This window comes from Protomyctophum bolini, assembly GCF_963924005.1.
Source record: "Protomyctophum bolini genome assembly, chromosome: 5".
Lineage (NCBI taxonomy): Eukaryota > Metazoa > Chordata > Actinopteri > Myctophiformes > Myctophidae > Protomyctophum > Protomyctophum bolini.
Window position 1 is genome coordinate 17,649,993 of NC_137866.1, and position 19,682 is coordinate 17,669,674.

The 19,682-nt window shown below is 42.9% G+C and overlaps 1 protein-coding gene across 5 annotated transcripts; it reads right to left on the minus strand.

The window, feature by feature from the left end:
- Positions 1–4,814: 4,814 nt before the first annotated feature.
- Positions 4,815–18,637, minus strand: ppp1r12b (protein phosphatase 1, regulatory subunit 12B). 5 transcript variants are annotated; one of them, XM_080763678.1, is made up of 8 exons: positions 17,676–18,637; positions 13,233–13,249; positions 12,750–12,879; positions 12,215–12,319; positions 11,488–11,538; positions 11,243–11,293; positions 9,229–9,315; positions 4,815–6,217 (listed from the first exon to the last, which is right to left on the minus strand). In XM_080763678.1, exons 1-7 carry the CDS (start codon positions 17,784–17,786, stop codon positions 9,274–9,276), a joined length of 507 nt encoding a protein of 168 aa, XP_080619804.1. In that variant the 5' UTR covers positions 17,787–18,637; the 3' UTR covers positions 4,815–6,217; positions 9,229–9,273. The 5 variants fall into 5 exon arrangements, with proteins under 5 accessions (XP_080619804.1, XP_080619802.1, XP_080619801.1 ...); XM_080763676.1 differs by having other exon boundaries at positions 9,229–9,318; XM_080763677.1 differs by lacking the exon at positions 4,815–6,217 and adding an exon at positions 7,890–8,019 and having other exon boundaries at positions 9,229–9,318.
- Positions 18,638–19,682: the final 1,045 nt, after the last annotated feature.

A 19,682-nucleotide genomic window follows, 5' to 3' on the forward strand; every position in this document is an offset into this window, starting at 1 on the left:
ACCACTTTAACCAATTAATTTAACTTTATTTAAACTTTAACTTTAGCTATTTTTGAAAAAAATCTGTGAATATATGTGCTGCAAATCTTTGAATTTTATATTCTTTCACAGCGAACGTTTTTAACTCAAATCTTTGCTTCTGGGGTGAAGAGGGTCCCTGCAGGTCAGGAACAACATATTTTGAGATGGGGGTCGGCGGATCATTTTTACATTATAATTTTTTGGGGGTCCTTGACATGAACTATAGTTTGTGCACCAGTGTCAGGATTTAGAAGACATCTTGTAGAATCGGCAGCCTCAGTCCTAAATGTCTTAACCCATTTAGACGTGAGAACGATTCTACAAAATGTCTTCTAAATCATGACAGTTTTCTGAAAAACCCTATGTTTCTATGTCAGTGGTTCTCAAACATTTTCATGTCAAGAAACCCCAAAAAATATATGTAATTGGCCACCGACCCCCATCTGAAAATATGTTGTTCCAGGGACCCCCGGCCCAGAAGCATAGATTTGAGTTAAAAACGTAATAAGGCAGACGCTCACTCTATTCTGTGATGCAGCATGCAGGTTATTGGCAGACACTCCCTAACGCCAGGGCTCCACTGGGCGCGTCTGCGTCTGCGTCGCGTCGCGTCAGCGTCACAGAATGTTCCCTTTTTATTCAATGAAGGGTGGCTCCACTGCCCGCGACGCCCCGCGTTGCGTCGCGTCTCCGTCACCATTAAAATTGAACCGGTTCGTTTTTTGACGCACGCGTCGGAGACGCAACGCGACGCAGACGCGCCCAGTGGAGCCCTGGCGTAAGCGGGCTCTTTAAAGGGCTTTGGTTTTCCAGCCCCCTCCCCCCCCCCCCCCCCCACACACACACACACACACACACACCTGCTCTCAACTGACGAGTGCTTGTTGTCTAACTCCTTCGTGTTTGTAAAACAGTGAAATAAACAAGTTAAAACGTACCCTTCCACCTCATGGAAGATGAGGAGAGTTGCCAGTGTTGAGTGGAAACTGCCCAGAGACATGACGGTGACAGCAGGAGGAGAAGTTTAATTATCGTCCTTGGAAAAAAAGGGAGTCCATTCCCCAAGAGACCATGCAGGTGCGTTAGCTTACCTAGCTACTACCTACCTACAGTAGTTAATTAGCTGCTTTAGCATTCATGGTTAATAGAGGTGAATTGTTTGTTTGTGTGTAATGTCATGTCACTAATTATATTTACAAAAAGTAAAATGAAAGAACTAGTCAGGATATAAAGCATTGTTTGTGTGCTGTGCCTGTGAAGTGAATAATATTGTGTTTGTTTGCTGTTAGGCAGAAATATAATATCCCCCATTTAGGCCTAAAATATATTTTTTTCTGAAAAACCTCATGTTTCTATATCAGTGGTTGTCAAGGACCCCAAAAATGATATGTAATATGCCACGACCCCCATTGAAAATATGTTGTTCCAGGCACCCCCCCAGAAGCAAAGATTTGAACTGAAACTCTGAAAGAATATATATTCAAAGATTTGAGGCAAATTTTCACTATTTTTTTCAAAAAAAACAGACCTACAAGCGCGCTATGAGCTTGTAGATCTGCTATTTTAAAGTATAACGCCCAAAAATGACTTAATGCCCTATACTTCTTCATACAAGACTGTCACACTAAAGTATGAGAATAGGCATTTCTACAAGCTATGTGCAAATGTTTTTTTTTAAATACTAAAATAACAATAACTGAACAAGTAGATTCAACTATAATTAGTTAATAAGTCAATGTCAAACAATTTACAGTAATAAAACCATACAATGTAAAAAAAAATACTCTACTATAGTATATTCATGAAAAGATAGCATGTTTTTGTTGATGTAAAGTGTGTTTTTTAAGGTGCTATATAAATTCAAGTTATTATTATTTATGATTTATGAACCCCTAATGGCTCCTGATGTGCAGGTTGGTGCCTTGCATGGTTTCCGCCGCCATCTGTGTATGTGTGAATGGGTGAACGTAATGCACAATCTATGTAAGGCGCCTTGGATAAAGGCGCTATATAAATGCACCATTTACCATTCATGATGTCCGCTCTCCTATATAGCTGTGAATGCTGGACCCTGAAGCCTGCTCTACCGTCCCTGCCCCACTGTGCTACACCAGAATGCTACGTGCAGTGCTAAACATCAACCAGGATGAACACGTTACCAACATGCATCTGTATGGAGTGATACCGAGGGTGGGTGAGAGAAGATGGCCTAGGAGGAGGAGAATGAGGCTGGTCGGTGCCATTGACACTGGGATTAAATGGTAAACGGTGCCATTTATATAGCGCCTTTATCCAAGGCGCTTTACATATGCATTGCATTCACACACACACACACACACACACACACACACACACACACACACACACACACACACACACACACACACATTCATACACTGATTGCGGAGGAAGCCATGCAAGGTACCAACCTGCACATTGGGAGCAATTTTGCCCAAGGACCTGCTCTACCTCCTGAGCCACAGTCGCCACAGTCGGGATGTATGGAGGATGGAGAGGACTGGAGACCCCGCTGGAGGGCTCATCTGAGGACCAACTAAAAGAGGACTGCTCTATCTCTCTCTATCCATTGGTGGGTTCCAAACTTTTACCCTGCTGGCCGCCATCCCTTCTTCTACAACTGAAGTAGAAGACAGCTCAAGGTACGAACCCTTTTCCCCATCTTTGCTGCTGCTGCTGCTTGTGTTGTAAGCAAATCAAGCTGCGTGTACACTTCAAGCTGTTGCTGTCATTTTAGGACGCAATGATTGGGTGGCAATTAATGAATGTTCAGTCAGTGACTGTTTGTGTCTCTGGGATTGGATGCTGCAGTCTGTGTTGTGTTGTGTTTCTGCTCTGGGATTGGACGCTGCAGTCTGTGTTGTGTCTGCTCTGGGATTGGGTGGATGCTGCAGTCTGTGTTGTGTCTGCTCTGGGATTGGGTGGATGCTGAAATCTGTGTTGTGTCTGCTCTGGGATTGGGTGGACACTGGATGCTGCAGTCTGTGTTGTGTCTGCTCTGGGATTGGGTGGATGCTGCAGTCTGTGTTGTGTCTGCTCTGGGATTGGGTGGATGCTGCAGTCTGTGTTGTGTCTGCTCTGGGATTGGGTGGATGCTGCAGTCTGTGTTGTGTCTGCTCTGGGATTGGGTGGATGCTGCAGTCTGTGTTGTGTTGTGTTTGCCACTGAACAAACTGAGTTGTTGTAACAGAGAATAGTATTATCATGTGGATCTTGGCCACTTCAATTAGCCTTTTAAGTTCAAGCTAGAGGTTTTGGGCTTTCACATGACGACAGCCATCTCTCTCTCTCTGTTTGGTTCATATGACGCTGGCTTGTGTCAACACCTCTGTCAATGTAGGCCTTTTCTTAAGTCCTGCCAAGCATGTAGCCTCATCCTTCTCTCTCTCTCTGGGACACTTCCTTTGTCTTGTATGTGTAGGACATGTTAGTGATGCGTGAGTTCATACATGTCCAAGCACCCCATTATGTGTGACAATTAATCATAAACTTATATTTGTAATTGTTACAGCCCTACCATTTGGTGTAAGAGTGTGTGTCCTTATTATGGAGAGAAAGTGTGGGTACCTGAGGAATAAAAAATAACATACAAAACATAGCGGCAATACAAAATGCCATCCTACAATATTTAATACAATTAAGTTTCTAAATACATTTTAAACCCATGTCCTGCTTTCCTTTTTAAATATGCTTTATTTAAATTATTCATGGCACTCATATTACATTGAGTTTGGCAGTACAGTAGTAAGGAATTGCAATACACACACAGAGTGTTGGTATCAGTTTTTCTGTCTTGAGTCCAGGGTTCTCTGTCTTTTCAGTTCAGTTACTATTTGTATGAAGACCACCTCTCCAGAGATGGCCCTCCTGATCACTCCTGGTGTTCCAGATCTTATTGACCACAGTGCAAACCACAGCCCAATAAAAGTATTGTTCCATAGCAGACATGTTTTTCATCAAAGACTCCATACAATACTGCATTGTATAACGTTAATGTTAAAACAGTCCACTAGCAGGCTCTCTATGGTTTCATCTGGGTTACAGTTTTCATCCGGGCATTTAAAAGTTTTTACAGTTTTTACAAAACAACTCCATTTGACCACCTCCCTTACTCCCTATTTTTTATGGATATACTTTTACTACCAATGTTCTTTAAACATACCTGTTTTAGTTTTTCATCAAGATTTCTTTTTTTTTCTAACTTGTATATTATATTGCCATTATAAGCTCATTTACAGGCAATTTGTTCAATGTTCAATTTTCTCTCGGTTCATAATTTTGTTTTTCAGTGTGAAAGCAAAATAAGTGACATTACACTTCAACCCATTTTGTTATACGTTGGCTATTGAAAAATAGTAGATCTACAAGCTCATAGCTTGTAGAACTTGTTTCGGCTCGTCAGAAAATTTCAGCAGCACCGAAGAGTAGACTTTAGGACGGTACCCGCCCCCCCGAACCTCAAATGACGTCACATTGTAGGCTCTACAGCGCCGAACCGACTTTTATTCGGCTCTAAAATAGGAGTATGAATCGGCCCTTAGCCTTGCACTTGCCTGGGCCGTGGCTCAGCGGTCTAGGCACCTTGGCCGGTAGTCCAAGTCTAGCAGTGTGCTGCGGGTTCGACTCACGATCCCGACGGCCTTTACTGCATGTCACCCCCCCATCTCTTTCCCCATTTCCTGTGAGTCTACTGTCTGTCCCTCTATAAAAAAAAATATATATAAAATAAAGGCAAAAGCCACACATTTTAGACCATTTTGCTACGGACGTCTAATAGACGACTATTGCTCAGTGGGTATTGTTTTACAATGTTTCCATACATCCTACACACTCAGAAGTCAGGTGGAATATTTTACACCACAAACAATTTATTTATGTGAATAAAACCACTGTGTTAATCAATACATATTTCATATACAGTATAATCAGGGGTTATCAATATGTCTGTCCACAGACAAATTAATGGGTCTGTGGCAAAGGCTTGGTTTTGACTGTTGCAATTGTTAGATTTGTTTTTACACACCAATATAATGTTCTTTGTTTGATCACAATGCCCAATTACTGAATACCAAGTCTCCAGGTTTTCTTCAGAATACAATACACACAACATTTTTATGTGAGTTTTTACATTTTGCAATTTTGGAAATATTTTTTCCCCCCGCGCACAAGATCGGTATCGGCCGATCAGGAGAAAAACAATCGGTGATCGGGATCAAAAACCTGATCGCAGCATCACCCAATCAATCAATCAAACAATCAAATATGTGTGATGTGGGTATATAATACTAAATAATAATTATATTACTATACTATAATACTACATTTTACAAATGGAATTGAATTGAATGGAGTGGAAATGGAAGTCACTCAAAGCCATCTTAGTCGTCCATGTTGTCCACGTGAAGTTTACACCTCTGAGACCTAGAAGCTCTATAATAATATTATACTTTATCAAATAGTGGAAACAGTTGATCTACAAGCTCAGAACTAATTTTGATGCAATGCATATTGGTATGGTTTTCACTATTTTGGAATGTAAAGAAATCACACCCAGTAAGCATTTGTATTACTGAAATAGACTGATAGACACAGTGACCACTATTAGTTTTAGCATGGTTACTGTGGTTAAACCATGCTAAAATGGACACCCAAATACACATTGAAATAGACACCCAGACACACACGGTCAAATGTTGGCGCGGCTAGCACTGCTAAAAAAATACATATCAATATTTTGACACATTTTTTATCCTTTGTTCAAAATAAGGACACCAGGTGTGGTTCAGAATTCAGTTGAATTGTGATATTATCAAACATATCAGCCTACATTTCCCATAGACTTGGCCGCCTTATGATGTAATTACAAAAGCCATTGGAGGGACTAGCGCCCCTCAAAAATGTGGCCGAGTGTGAGTGAACCGTGTATTTTCTTAACCAATCAGAGTGCAAAGGGCCGTCGCAAGTCTCTTTCGCCAGGTTTCGTCGTCTGTCACTTAATTGGACATTGATGACTCTGATTGGACCGTCCACCGAGGGCTTTGATTGGTCAGTTTATTGAGGGCTTTGATTGGACCGTCGTTCACTGAGGCGTCTGATTGGACAGTTTACTGATGACTCTGATCAAAGCTCCGTTCTCATCCTTCAGTCTCTGGTTCTCTGATCTGAGGTCAGTTAATACCTGAGAACACACAGAGATGATGCACTTTATTTGTATAGCACCTTTCATGGCAATACAGAAAAATCACACTCTTATCATCATGCATCACATTCCGTGCTCAGCCAATCAAAACATTTCTGTGGTACACACACAGGGTATAAGCACACTTAAGCATCAAGAAACGCCTGTAGCCCATGCAGGCATCTCTTCCGGGTTTTTAAACAGCTGGAAATGACGCTAGTGCACGGCATCAACTTGTAGCGTCGGCAACACAACTGGAAACGCTTTGCCCACGCGTGGGCGTCATTTCCATCCACCAGCTGTTTAAAAACCAGGAAGAGACGTCTGGACACCTCTTGATGATTATCTGATAATTATATCTTGATGACGTTGAAAGGCACAATGATGCATGTAGCTATACTCCAAATCAACTCAATTATCAATTATTTTAGTTTGTTAAAGAATTGAAGCTATGTGTGTGTCTCTCCTCACCATGTAAGCAGTGGTGTAAAGTACATTTACATTTATGATGAACATGATGAGGCTTTATATAAACCATGGTGTCAATGCAATCAGTGGAACGGTAGTTTACTGTACTTCAGTCTGTAGTCTGATTACACACGCGCACTGTTTATTTAACACCACTCGCGGCACAACTTTGCATTCCTGAGCTTCTTTTTAAAGACGTGGTGACGAGCCCTCCCGGTGGGGGCTCCTGACTGGGCGTGAGCCAGTAGGGAACAACAGTATGTCCTCCCGGTGAGGGCTCCTGACTGGGCGTGAGCCGGTAGGGAACAACAGTATGTCCTCCCGGTGAGGGCTCCTGACTGGGCGTGAGCCAGTAGGGAACAACAGTATGTCCTCCCGGTGGGGGCTCCTGACTGGGCGTGAGCCAGTAGGGAACAACAGTATGTCCTCCCGGTGAGGGCTCCTGACTGGGCGTGAGCCAGTAGGGAACAACAGTATGTCCTCCCGGTGAGGGCTCCTGACTGGGCGTGAGCCAGTACGGAACAACAGTATGTCCTCCCGGTGGGGGCTCCTCACTGGCTGGTGAGCAAGTAGGGTACAACAGTAGCCTATTTCCTCCCGGTGAGGGCTCCTCACTGGCTGGTGAACCAGTAGGGAACAACAGTATGTCCTCCCGGTGAGGGCTCCTGACTGGGCGTGAGCCAGTAGGGAACAACAGTATGTCCTCCCGGTGGGGGCTCCTCACTGGCTGGTGAGCCAGTAGAGTACAACAGTACGTCCTCTCAGTGGGGGCTCCTCACTGGCTGGTGAGCAAGTAGGGTACAACAGTAGCCTATGCCCTCCCGATGGGGCCCCCTTACATGCAGTGTAGGAAGAGAGAGAAAATAGCCAATCTACAAGCTCATAATAGAGCAGTGCAGTGCACATGCAAGTGAGTACATGGCACAGTGAGTGGCAAAATGAGTTTAACGTTGTTTAACGCAATCAAATAGGACTTTTCTGTTTGGATGTATGGGCTTCGGTGGTGGTGGTGGGGGGGGGGGGTGGACCTGCCTGAGTGGAACACAGCAGAAGAGGAAGAGGTGGAGGAGGAGGAGGAAGCACCAGGAGAAAGGTCAGAGGTCAAGGCAGGGCAAGGGAGTGCAGAGGGCAGGGGGGCGGGGCGGGCGGCTTGCTGCGATGTCACAACGCAACAGGATGTGACATCACAGGTCCACTGTCTCTGGCACGGGCGCCATGTGTGCCAGCCTGGCGAGGACGCGTGTCATGGCCCGGTTCTCAGCCAATAGGCATGCGTTGCTCTCGGCCAATATGCCGCGACGACACGCCTGGAGGCGGGACAGAGCGGGACACGCCTACATAGGGAGGACAGACAGACAGACAGACAGACAGACAGACAGACAGACAGACAGACAGACAGCATGCAATGTTGGCAGGTGAGAAATACTTGCCATTAATATAGTTGCAACTGTATTAATTGATTGCCTGAGTCCCGTGCTGGGAGTTCTTCTGGTTTTGGTGAAATATTAAGTATAGTTCCGGTCATTTTGTGGGGGCCACAGGGGGGACACGCATTAAAAGTAAATTAATCCACAATACTAACGTAATTTGTATTGTTGACCTATTTCTAAAATATTAGTGCAACTTCACACAGAACTATGTTTTTTGTGTTTTTGCGCTAATATCTTAGAAATAGGTCAACAATACAAAAAATTACGTTAGTTTTGTGAATTTACTTTTACTGCGTGGCCCCAGTGCCCCCCACAAAATGACCGGAACTAGGCCTACTTAATATTGACCAAAACCAGAGCAGAACTCGGGCAATCAATGAATACAGTTGCAACCAGTAACCACTATATTAATGGCAAATATTTCATACAGCTGAACTATCCCTTTAAGCTGGAATTGGGAAGAATAACACATACATTATAGAAAGGCAACCTGATGGGAATTAGCAAAAAGAAGAAGAAGATACAACAGCCAGTTAGGTGGAAAGCTTCAAGCAGAGTTTCGGTCGGTCGGTCGGTGTCTGTCCGTCCGCCCGCCCGCCTACCCGTCCGTCCGTGCGTCTGTAGGGCTCAAGTACCAGTGGTACTAGTACCAGTGGTGGGGAACCTCTGCTGTACCTGACTTAATCGCTTAGGTGAGTTGTTTAATTCTGGAACACAGCTCTTATATTAGAGTATGTATGATGCAATCTAAGATTTCTCTATGGAATTTTCTATATAGAAAAATACTTAAGTTTAAGTTTGACCCAGAGGTAGCGGAAGTGTGTGTGTGTGTGTGTGTGTGTGTGTGTGTGTGTGTGTGTGTGTGTGTGTGTGTGTGTGTGTGTGTGTGTGTGTGTGTGTGTGTGTGTGTGTGTGTGTGTGTGTGTGTGTGTGTGTGTGTGTGTGTGTGTGTGTGTGTGTGTGTGTGTGTGTGTGTGTGTGTGTGTGTGTGTGTGTGTGTGTGTGTGTGTGTGTGTTGTGTTCACACGTGTTGTGTACAGCACACATGCTCATTGTGTCTTTTGACGTGAGGTGACAGGCAGGTGTCAATCACTCCTCTGTGTTGCCACTCACCGTCCGTCCCCCCACCCCCTCCCACCCCTGAGGTGGGCGTGGCCTTCAGGGCTGGTAGCCACAGCGGAACCCCCGCTGGGGCGGAGCCTCCTGATGATATGACCATATATGGAGTCAAATGTCATGTGATCTGTTTGTTGATCGATCTATCTAAAACTCCTCAAAAAACAGTTTGGACCAGCCGTTTTCCAATAGGATGATGATGATGATGCATTGATCACTGGAAGTAGCGAAAAAATTAAATCCATGCTAAACGCTCCTCAGCACACAAATATGTGCATCGCGCATGTCACAGACATGCGCAGAGCAAATTCAGTCAGAAAACCTCAGTGCAGTCGCTGCAGTCACTGTTAGTTGGACCCTCTCACTCCATCTTCATACCGGCTAGTTAAACTGGAAGGTTTGCACTCCTCCTCCCGCTTGCTTGCTGCTGCTGATTCTGCTGCGCTGCCGTATGCTAAAGCTTTGCTGCTCACCCTCCTCCACCCCCAGCTACCACCTGTCACCTGTTTTGGATCTACTGTTTAGGTACGGGGGATTCGGAGTCCCTATTGTTGGGACTGATGCGCTTGATCTGAGTACCTAAAAAGCAGATGCAATTCATAGCCAAACCATAATAAATATATTGCTCATTTTATATTCAATGTATTCCATCCATTCTTGAGTTGTCCTGAATGAAGTTTTTTTTTTAAGTTGTTTTTGTTTTGTGGGGAAATAACTTGTTGTCACTCGCTTCCTGCTTAAGCAGCACGCCGTTTCACCGGTTTGACCCCGCCTACCATCTTAAAGCCATAGCTCCCTATATATAATGTTTTCACCACTAACAGTGGTTCATGCATACATCATCATCAGAATTCAGTAAAAAAATGGCTCCCCTTTAATTAACTTTGGTCGATTTATTTCTACCCGTCAATAATACTAATAATTGATGTTGTATTTTATATCATTATCGTTGACCTTAACAATTGGTATAACTTGTAAGGCTCGTGCACTCGTGGAATGAGCAACGCAACCAAGCGTGGTTGGCCAAAATCCCCTGCAGTATTGTGTTGGTATTTGTACTGTCCTTATGGAAACTACTACTACTACTACCAATACTGTCCTTATGGAAACTACTACTACTACTAATACTGTCCTTATGGAAACTACTACTACTACTAATACTGTCCTTATGCAAACTACTACTACTACTGATACTGTCCTTATGGAAACTACTACTACTACTAATACTGTCCTTATGGAAACTACTACTACTACTAATACTGTCCTTATGCAAACTACTACTACTACTAATACTGTCCTTATGGAAACTACTACTACTACTAATACTGTCCTTATGGAAACTACTACTACTACTACTAATACTGTCCTTATGGAAACTACTACTACTACTAATACTGTCCTTATGCAAACTACTACTACTACTAATACTGTCCTTATGCAAACTACTACTACTACTAATACTGTCCTTATGGAAACTACTACTACTACTAATACTGTCCTTATGGAAACTACTACTACTACTACTAATACTGTCCTTATGGAAACTACTACTACTACTAATACTGTCCTTATGGAAACTACTAATACTAATACTGTCCTTATGGAAACTACTACTACTACTAATACTGTCCTTATGCAAACTACTACTACTACTAATACTGTCCTTATGCAAACTACTACTACTACTAATACTGTCCTTATGGAAACTACTACTACTACTAATACTGTCCTTATGGAAACTACTACTACTACTAATACTGTCCTTATGGAAACTACTACTACCAATACTGTCCTTATGGAAACTACTACTACTACTAATACTGTCCTTATGGAAACTACTACTACTACTAATACTGTCCTTATGGAAACTACTACTACTACTAATACTGTCCTTATGGAAACTACTACTAATACTAATACTGTCACTACTGTCACTATAGTGTCATTACTGTCACTACTGTCACTATAGTGTCATTACTGTCACTACATCCAGCGTGTGACATTCACTGACCTTCAGATCCTCTTCCATGTCCGACACTTTTTTTTCAAGAGACAGTTTTTCCTAAGAAGAAAAAAAGAAAGAAAAAAATCCCACTAAAGCAATTAAAATGTCCAATTCTGCATTTGTCATATTAATTTTCCATATTTCATATCATATTCATGTCATTTTTCTCCTCTGAGTCACTCGGCTGCTGGAGCGTGAAGAGAAGATTAAGTGAAATATGAATTATTTCCGTGACATAAAAAAAAAAGAACCTTCTTCTCTGCCTCGTGGCTGCTGGATCTCTCTGACATCCTGTCTTGTCTCTGCAAGTTAAAAAGGGTGCCGTTATTAAGAATTACGGCAAAAGAATACGTGAAGCAATAATTCGTTCAAGGCTATTTTATTTATTTTGTATTCCATTTTCATCCATTAATTCGTAATTAATTAGTTCATTCACAGCCACCAGGCCGGGTTGCCTGCACAGGGCCCGCAAAGGCAGTAGTGGTATCAAAAAAATTGATTCAGCAATGCAACGTGAAAATTGCCAAGTTGTGCAGTAATATAGAAAAGTGTGATGCATGTCAATGCATCGTAGAATTGAATCGTTACCTGGTGAATTGTAATGTAATTGAATTGAGGGCAGTGCCAATGCACACCTCTAGCAGTCATGCAATTGAATCTGGATCTGAAGAATCTGACTTGTACATCCTGATCACATGATCCCAGAGCCTACCGATGTGTGTATATGTTTTGGACACAGGAGTAGTAGCAAGAAGGTGGCAAGAAGACTTATAGACTATAGGTCCTGTTGTAAAAAGGTGCTCTTTCATGGTGTTTTTTGCTTCCCACTCTAGTGAGGTAGTCAGACATGCAGATTCATGGACCCTGGTCCATTGAGTATCTTTAAGACTATAGGCATGTTGCAAGTTGCTGTCCTCTAACCCTGAGCCTAATGATGTAATATGATGTGATGATGTCACAGTATGACCTCACACTGACCTGTGTGACCTTGTCCAGCTGGCTGCGTATCTTCACCAGCTCATGTTTGCTGTCCTGAAGTCTGACCTTCAGCTGACCGTTCTCCTGGAGTGCCTCCTCATACATCTGTCAATCAATCAATCAATCAATCAATCATCTGATAAACTAGCGGGGCTCCTGGGTGCCACACCGGTCCCTTGTGTGGCTATTGACTTTATGCAGACCGCGGCCATCTTGAGATCAGAGTTTGGAAGCGCCACCTGGCTGCATTATGTGCAAATTGAAAACAGGGCTGTTGAGTGATATCCAACAAGCACTTACAAACTCCAACACAAACTCCAAACTCGAATCAACCTGCATGGAAAGTATAGCTCATATAGTCATAACATGTCTATTGTCTACAGTGGATTTTTATGAAAAATAATATATGTCATACCGGTACCTTACTACCTTCCTGTAGTCCTTGGCTCCCTCGTCTTGGTTCTCCTAGTCTACTGGTTAGATATATATATATACTCTACATATATATTGATATATATATATATCATATTCATACCTTCCTGTAGTCCTTGCCTCCAAGCTCGTGGTCTTCATTCTCCTGCCTGTTCCTAGCAGTCAGTCTGGTTTCTCTACGAGAGTAAGAGCTGGTCCTTCCCAACACTGTATCAGAGCTGCTGTCCAAGGTGCTAGAGAGAGAGAGAGAGAGAGAGAGCGAAAGAGAGAGAGAGAGAGAGATCCATAATGTTCTAACAGTTAATATGAACTGTTGTCCAAGATATAGTGGGCCAGTCTAAATGCTTTTTTATAGTAAAATACGTACGGAAACAAACATAGAAAGTATACTCCTTAGGGGTTGTTCTTGAGATAAAACACAATAGCCACTGATGATGGCTGCCACAAGATGGCTGCCACGTTTACAAGACACATAATAATAATAAAAAACTAAAAGTAGAAACCTGGAGATACAAGTTTTCTTCCTGACAGACAGACAACATGCACACACGTTCCATAGACATAAGGACATCATCAGGATACGTACCGTGTAACTCTGTCATGCTGAAACACAGAAATAAATCCAGTTAGCAAGAGACAACACACAAATCATAAACACATTGTTGTATGAAAGCATTCTGCCAGACATTTTTAGTATTGTATTTTTTCTGAGAGGATCAAAGGGTTTGAGGCTGAAATAGTTTCCATGAGGGAGACAACAAAACACAACAAAACTAAATGTTTTCAGTGAGTTGATACATGATGTTCTGATGTCAATGGAGCCTGGGGGAGGGGAGGGGGGTTGCATATCTTTGGTCCGACGTACTAACAGTCCTACACGCATTATCCCAAACCCTAACCAAACCTAACCTAATCCTAACTGCATGCGGAGGCCGCGGTGAGTCTTAACCAGCCACGCATGTGTCTTAACCAGCAGGGCATGTCAGAGCCACGTCTGTCTGTCTTAACCATGTCTTAACCATTGCTAGCTAGCTAGCTAAATAAATACATACATACGTACATACATACATACAGTACATACATACATACATAGGTATGCAGTCTAGCCTAACTTGGACTCAGGGGGGTGGACGCCTCTGCCTTGCATAGTCCCCAGTGAATAGGCATTTTGCCCTTCACTGGTAACCCTATCTTGGAGTATTTTTAAATAAATTAAGGTATGGTGGGCTGGGCTTTTTACAAAAAAGCCCCCCTTTTTAAATACTACACACATACATACAGTATACATACATATCTACATGCATACATTTCAGAAGTTTTAGCAGTTTTTAAGGACCCACTTTTAGGCCAGTGCACCAGAGCAAACTCTTGCCTTTTTTTAAACCCTACCCATTTTAACCAAATACATACATACATGTATGTATTTATTATGTATAATTTATTTATAAATAAATCACCGCTCAAGTGGTTATTGTATTTCACTCCCTCCAAAGTCACGAGGAGCCATTCATCACCAGAGGCCCTTTGGTAATGTACGTAGGTTCCACACAGAGATTCCAGACTGATACCCAGTGATATATTAGTGTGTTTAAACACGAAATACCCAGAAATAAATGCTATTATTAATACAGTATCGTACTGTCTGCACGAGTGTGCTCTATAAATAAAGTGGATTTGATCTGACAGGATTAAACGCATTATGCTAAAAATGAGAGGAATCCACCATTAAGTCTACATTCATATTTGGTAAGGAGATATTATCTGCACGCACGCACGCACGCACGCACGCACACACACACACACACACACACACACACACACACACACACACACACACACACAGAGTCATTCCTCAGTGAATGTTTATATAACTGAGACAGAGCTGTGTGTCCTTATGTGGGCAAGCATGTGCTTAAAACACACACACACACACACACACACACACACACACACACACACACACACACACACAGTGTGTCTCTCAGTGTGTCTCTCAAACAGAGACAGATGAGCTCACATAAACAACATTGCAGTTCCCAAACTGTCTGAATGCAACAACGCATCACTTAACCCATTAAGACCTGCATATACTGTATGGACGCTGGAACACAGATTATTGCTTATTTAGTTCCGATTGTCTGAGTCCCGTAGTGGGAGTTCTAGTCTGGTTTTGGTGAATATTAAATAGTTCTGGTCATTTAGTGCGGGTCACACATGGTAGAAATAAATACAAAACAATACAAAATATGCTAGTTTTTTGGATTACATTATTTTCAATGTGTGGTCCCCCCAGACCCCCATCAAATGACCGGAACTACTTCCACCAAAACCAGAGCAGAACTCCCACCACGGGACTCAGGCAATGAATGAATACCTTTGCAACCACTATATTAATGGCCTACATGCAACTTTAAGTAAAAAATTCTGAACTAGGAGTTTTGTACTGGTATGTGTCTATATCTGACAGAGACAATATGAGTATGAACATATGGGCTCTGCTTGTGTTGTGTTGTTGATGTTCATTGTGGCTTTGTTGACGTGTTGCCGTGGAAACAACACAGGTGCTACATGGACCGGTCCAAATACTTGTACTATGAAGTCAACAGAACAGACGAGAACAGCAGTGCTGAAGAGCGAGGATGCACCACTGTGTTTGGATTTGGAACGATTAACAGAAAGCATCCACAGGCAGTCTCTCTCTCTCTCTCTCTCTCTCTCTCTCTCTCTCTCTCTCTCTCTTTCAATTAAATTCAAAGGAGCTTTACTTGCATGAGAAAACATATGTTTACATTGCCAAAGCTCTCTCTCTCTCTCTCTCTCTCTCTCTCACTCGCCTAGCAGCGTGAGGCATTGTGAGCTTGTAGATCAGAAAAGGAATGCTAGTGGTTATACAAAAAGTTACTCCATGTTTGATAGATTGTCTTATTGTGTCATTGAACACAAGTGCACAACTACAATGTAATGATCTTGATGGCATCGATCCAATGCAGAAAGAGTGATAGAACTATGCATCATAGAATGCGTTCTTGCGTGGCCACTCCATTCCATGTTCCTCTCTCTCTCTCTTTCTCTCTCTGTGTCAGCCACCATATCTCAAGAGAGCAATCTGTTGTGATTTGTAAAAGCAAACATTAAACTCACTAGAATGATTCAAACGCTTCAGCATCTCGTTAACAAGGATAAATAAGTCCACATTATGTGTGGTTTAACGAGGATTAAACCACTTAATTGTGTGGTTTAAAAGGGATTAAAAGTGCGTGTGGTTATATAGTCTCAACGTGTTAGCCTACAGCTCTTCTACAGCTGTCGAACACGTTATGGTCTCAGGTTGTCATTCATCACAGAGAAGCTAATAATATCACAGCAACAAACGCTTAACCTCTAAATCGCAAACACTTTACTGATTCACGCTCTATCATTACAATAAAGCTGTGTCTCAACACTTACACTTGAGACTCGACTTGGACTTGAGTCACACATTTGGACTTCAACGCCAATGACTTGTGACTTGACTTGAGCCCTCTCTTGAATTGAGATTCAGGGCCCTAGACTATTAACCCCTTCAAAAAGCCGATCTGCAAGCTCACAACGTGTCGATTGGTTATTTAATTGAAGTATCTTAATTTTTTTTTTCTTTTTCAAAATAGTAAAAAAGGCGAAGAAGATTTGGGATAAGAGGTAATACACCGCAAAAATAGGCCCCTAAGTCTATTTTAAGTCATGTGATACCTTCCAACAAGCTGGTTTGGGACAAACAAACAAACAAAAAAGTTTATGACTTGGACTTGGGAACTCTCGACTCGTGAGCAAAGACTTGAGACTTTAGACTTTGGTACTTATTGCTAAACAGCGACTTTCTCTATCTTCCAAGCATAGCTGCCAGGGAAGTGTTGCCAGCTTCTCTGACATCATGGAAAGTTACTGCCTGATTCTAGCAGAAATGTGTCGTCAGAAGGAAAATGACACTTAACCTCTTACTTACAACCATCTACACGCTTACAACCACCATGTTTTACCCTATAGCAACCACCTATGTTACCATGGAAACCTCCTGGTAAACCCTATAGCAGTAGCAATAGTTTTTTCGCTGCTTTGCGGTTACAATATTAACGCTTCTGATCTGAAGATTTTTGCTTCTTTTTGGGAAACGGAAAAGTGAAAGTGCTTCAGAGTAAAAGTCCCCTGCAGCCGCTGGCACTCAAACTTTTTTGGCCGTGCACCCCCTGTTACCTCCTGACCTAGCTGACGCATCCCCCAACACTCATTGTATTTGGCCGAAAAACGGCAAAAATTGCATCTATATGCATCTCCGAATTTCATTTTCACGCACCCCCTAGAGGGCGTTCGCACCACAAGGGGTGCACGCCCTATAGCAACCACTTCACTCCAGACGGGCCTTGGCAACCCTCCCATGCCCCGGACAGGTGCTTGTAGGCTCGGTATAGCCATGGCAACCCTCCCATGCCCCGGACTGGTGCTCAACACATTGGATGCCTAAAACGTGTATACACGTCTTAGAAAATGAAACCGCAGGGTGCCTAAGATGTGTATACACATTTTAAGACGTTCATATTGGTATCAAATGCCTTTTCCAGATGTCCACGCGGTCCACTTCCTGTTTAAAAGCAATCTCTGTGTGTGTGTGTGTGTGTGTGTGTGTGTGTGTCCAATGCGACCCCAATTAGCTGACTGCTCAATGTGAATGGCCCCAATGATCTGCAGGGGTCAATAGGTCGTGATACAAACCATTCCATGCTGAGACAGACCTACACACAAAGCCCTTTATTGTGAGCGCTTAGCACCGCTCAAACTATCTCCTGAACATACAACCAAGATGTGTGGGGTGGGAGGTTGTCCTCTATAGGGAAAAAACTAAAATCATTTTTCTTTTCTTCCTCTATATAGGCGAAATATTGTATATTGTGATCTGCTGCTGGTATGAACAATACAAAACTATAAATAAAAAATAAAAAAGTGACTCTGAAATTGGTATAGGACTAGGGTTATAATATGGACTTTATACTCTTACTCTGAAGTTCTTGGCGGTAAGGGAGGGTGAAGACGGAGGCGAGTCAGACAGAGTTTTCCTGCTGCTTCGAGGCTGCAGATCCTTGGAGCTCCGTCCGTAATAGGTGGACATGACTCTGTCTGTCTGCCTATACAACAGCTCAGAGATCCTTATACCTCCAACAACTTCGATAGCAGATCACCTGGGAATCCAACACTGACAGATCCTCCACCACCAGAGTGGATCAGATTTGACAGCAGAAGAACGTTCCAGTAGACTATAGGCTCCTATACGTCCACCAGATCAGGTCCAGAACGCTGGGAGAGCAGAGGAACATGTGCTAGAAGGTCCAGAGCATCCGACGGGACCTTCAGAGAGTCTCGTCAGAGCAGACCAGCTGAGGTGCAGAACATTCCTCAAGATTCCTCTTTTAGATGGTTCATCTCCAGCATACACCCGATAACAGATCAGGACAGGTCCATGCAGCGACAGAGAAGAGCCACTGAGCTCCAGGGATCCACCAGAGTGAAGATCAGACGGCTCACATCCAAAGCTCAAAGCCTTGTGGCTCTACATCAGATTGAATGGTTCATCATCTCAAGAAGGTCCTCCTGGGCTTTGTCTCCTCCACACCAGATCTATATACACCTATAGATCTAAAATTCCACCAGACGAGAAATGAGGTAAATCAGACGGAGAGCATGCAGGTGTAAAGTCCAGAAGAAAAGGTGCAGAGGAGTTCCAGACTCTCCTCCTCTCCAGAATCGTATACGGGAATGAGGAGCGGGTCAAAACGAGAAGAACAGAGACTTAAAAAAGCTCTTTGGATATCAAGGTTTTCTCCTTTCCACTTCACAGCCTGTCGGCGCTGAGGTTTCTCCAACGTGACGTGAAAAGAGTTTGTACGTTTTTTTTCTCCAGAGAGCAACTGAGCTGCTTACAGTCCAGAGAGAGAGAAGTTTATGACGCTCTCCCAAACGACAGTTCTGTTTTCACCCAGAGATACACACGCTTTTTACATCTCCTCCCTCCCTCCTGCTCTCTCTCTCTCTCTCTCTCTCTCTCTCTCTGGCACGGTTCCGGACAGACTCAGCAGCACGGAGTTCTAAACTTGTCGGGTGATAAGAGAGAGGGTGGGCTGTGTCTGTGTGTGTGTGTGTGTGTGTGTGTGTGTGTGTGTGTGTGTGTGGGGGGGGGGGGGGTTCCATCATCTGAACGAATGGAACTTAAAGTATGCACTAGAACCATGAAGTTTACAAACTAAATGACATGCATTCAGAGAGAGAGAGAGAGAGAGATGCAAAACAAATGCTTGCAATGGATGTAGAATCATGAAAAGCCCCTATAGTTTGACCTGACATTTTGCAAATGCATATAGCTTAACGGTACCCCAACTTTCAGCAGCTGTCACAGACTCCCCTTTTAGGGAAACTGGATTTCAGTCTTTGTGAGATGACTGTGTTATTAGTGTTACGGCCCCAGTCTGGCCTGTGGGTGTGTATGTATCCCCCTGTCTGTCTTTCCACAGTGCACGCACGCACACACGCACGCAAACACGTGTGCGCACACACACACACACACACACACACACACACACACACACACACACACACACACACACAGGCCAACAGTTTAATCTCATACTTGAGCCATTGAGAAGTGGAGCTTTTCTGGAGCTTATCTTCAATAATATGTCAGTGTGATTGATGGCGAGAAAATACTGTGAACTTTCTGCTTTGATCCGTTTTGACTTTATATGGAAAACAATCTAACAGTTCCAATCTTACAGTGGTGGGGAAAAGTATTCACTTTTTTATTTTACTTAAGTATAAAAGTATCTAAATCTAATCTAATCTAATTTAAAGTCTGTAATTAAATTTTTACTTGAGTAGAAGTGCAAAAGTATTGGCACCAAAATGTACTTAAACTGCCAAAAGTAGAAAGTATACTCATTATTCAGAGGGTCCCATTTCACAAGTTTTCAAATGTATAAAATGTAGAGAAATCATCTGAAAATAGCAGATCTAC

Coding starts and splice junctions, on each gene's coding strand:
- ppp1r12b (XM_080763674.1), bottom strand. CDS start 17,786: ATGTCCACCTATTACGGACGGAGCTCCAAGGATCTGCAGCCTCGAAGC. Junction 12,320..12,749: donor GAGGCAAGGACTACAGGAAG/GTATGAATATGA, acceptor ATTGATTGACAG/ATGTATGAGGAGGCACTCCA. Junction 11,539..12,214: donor AGCTGGACAAGGTCACACAG/GTCAGTGTGAGG, acceptor TTTAACTTGCAG/AGACAAGACAGGATGTCAGA.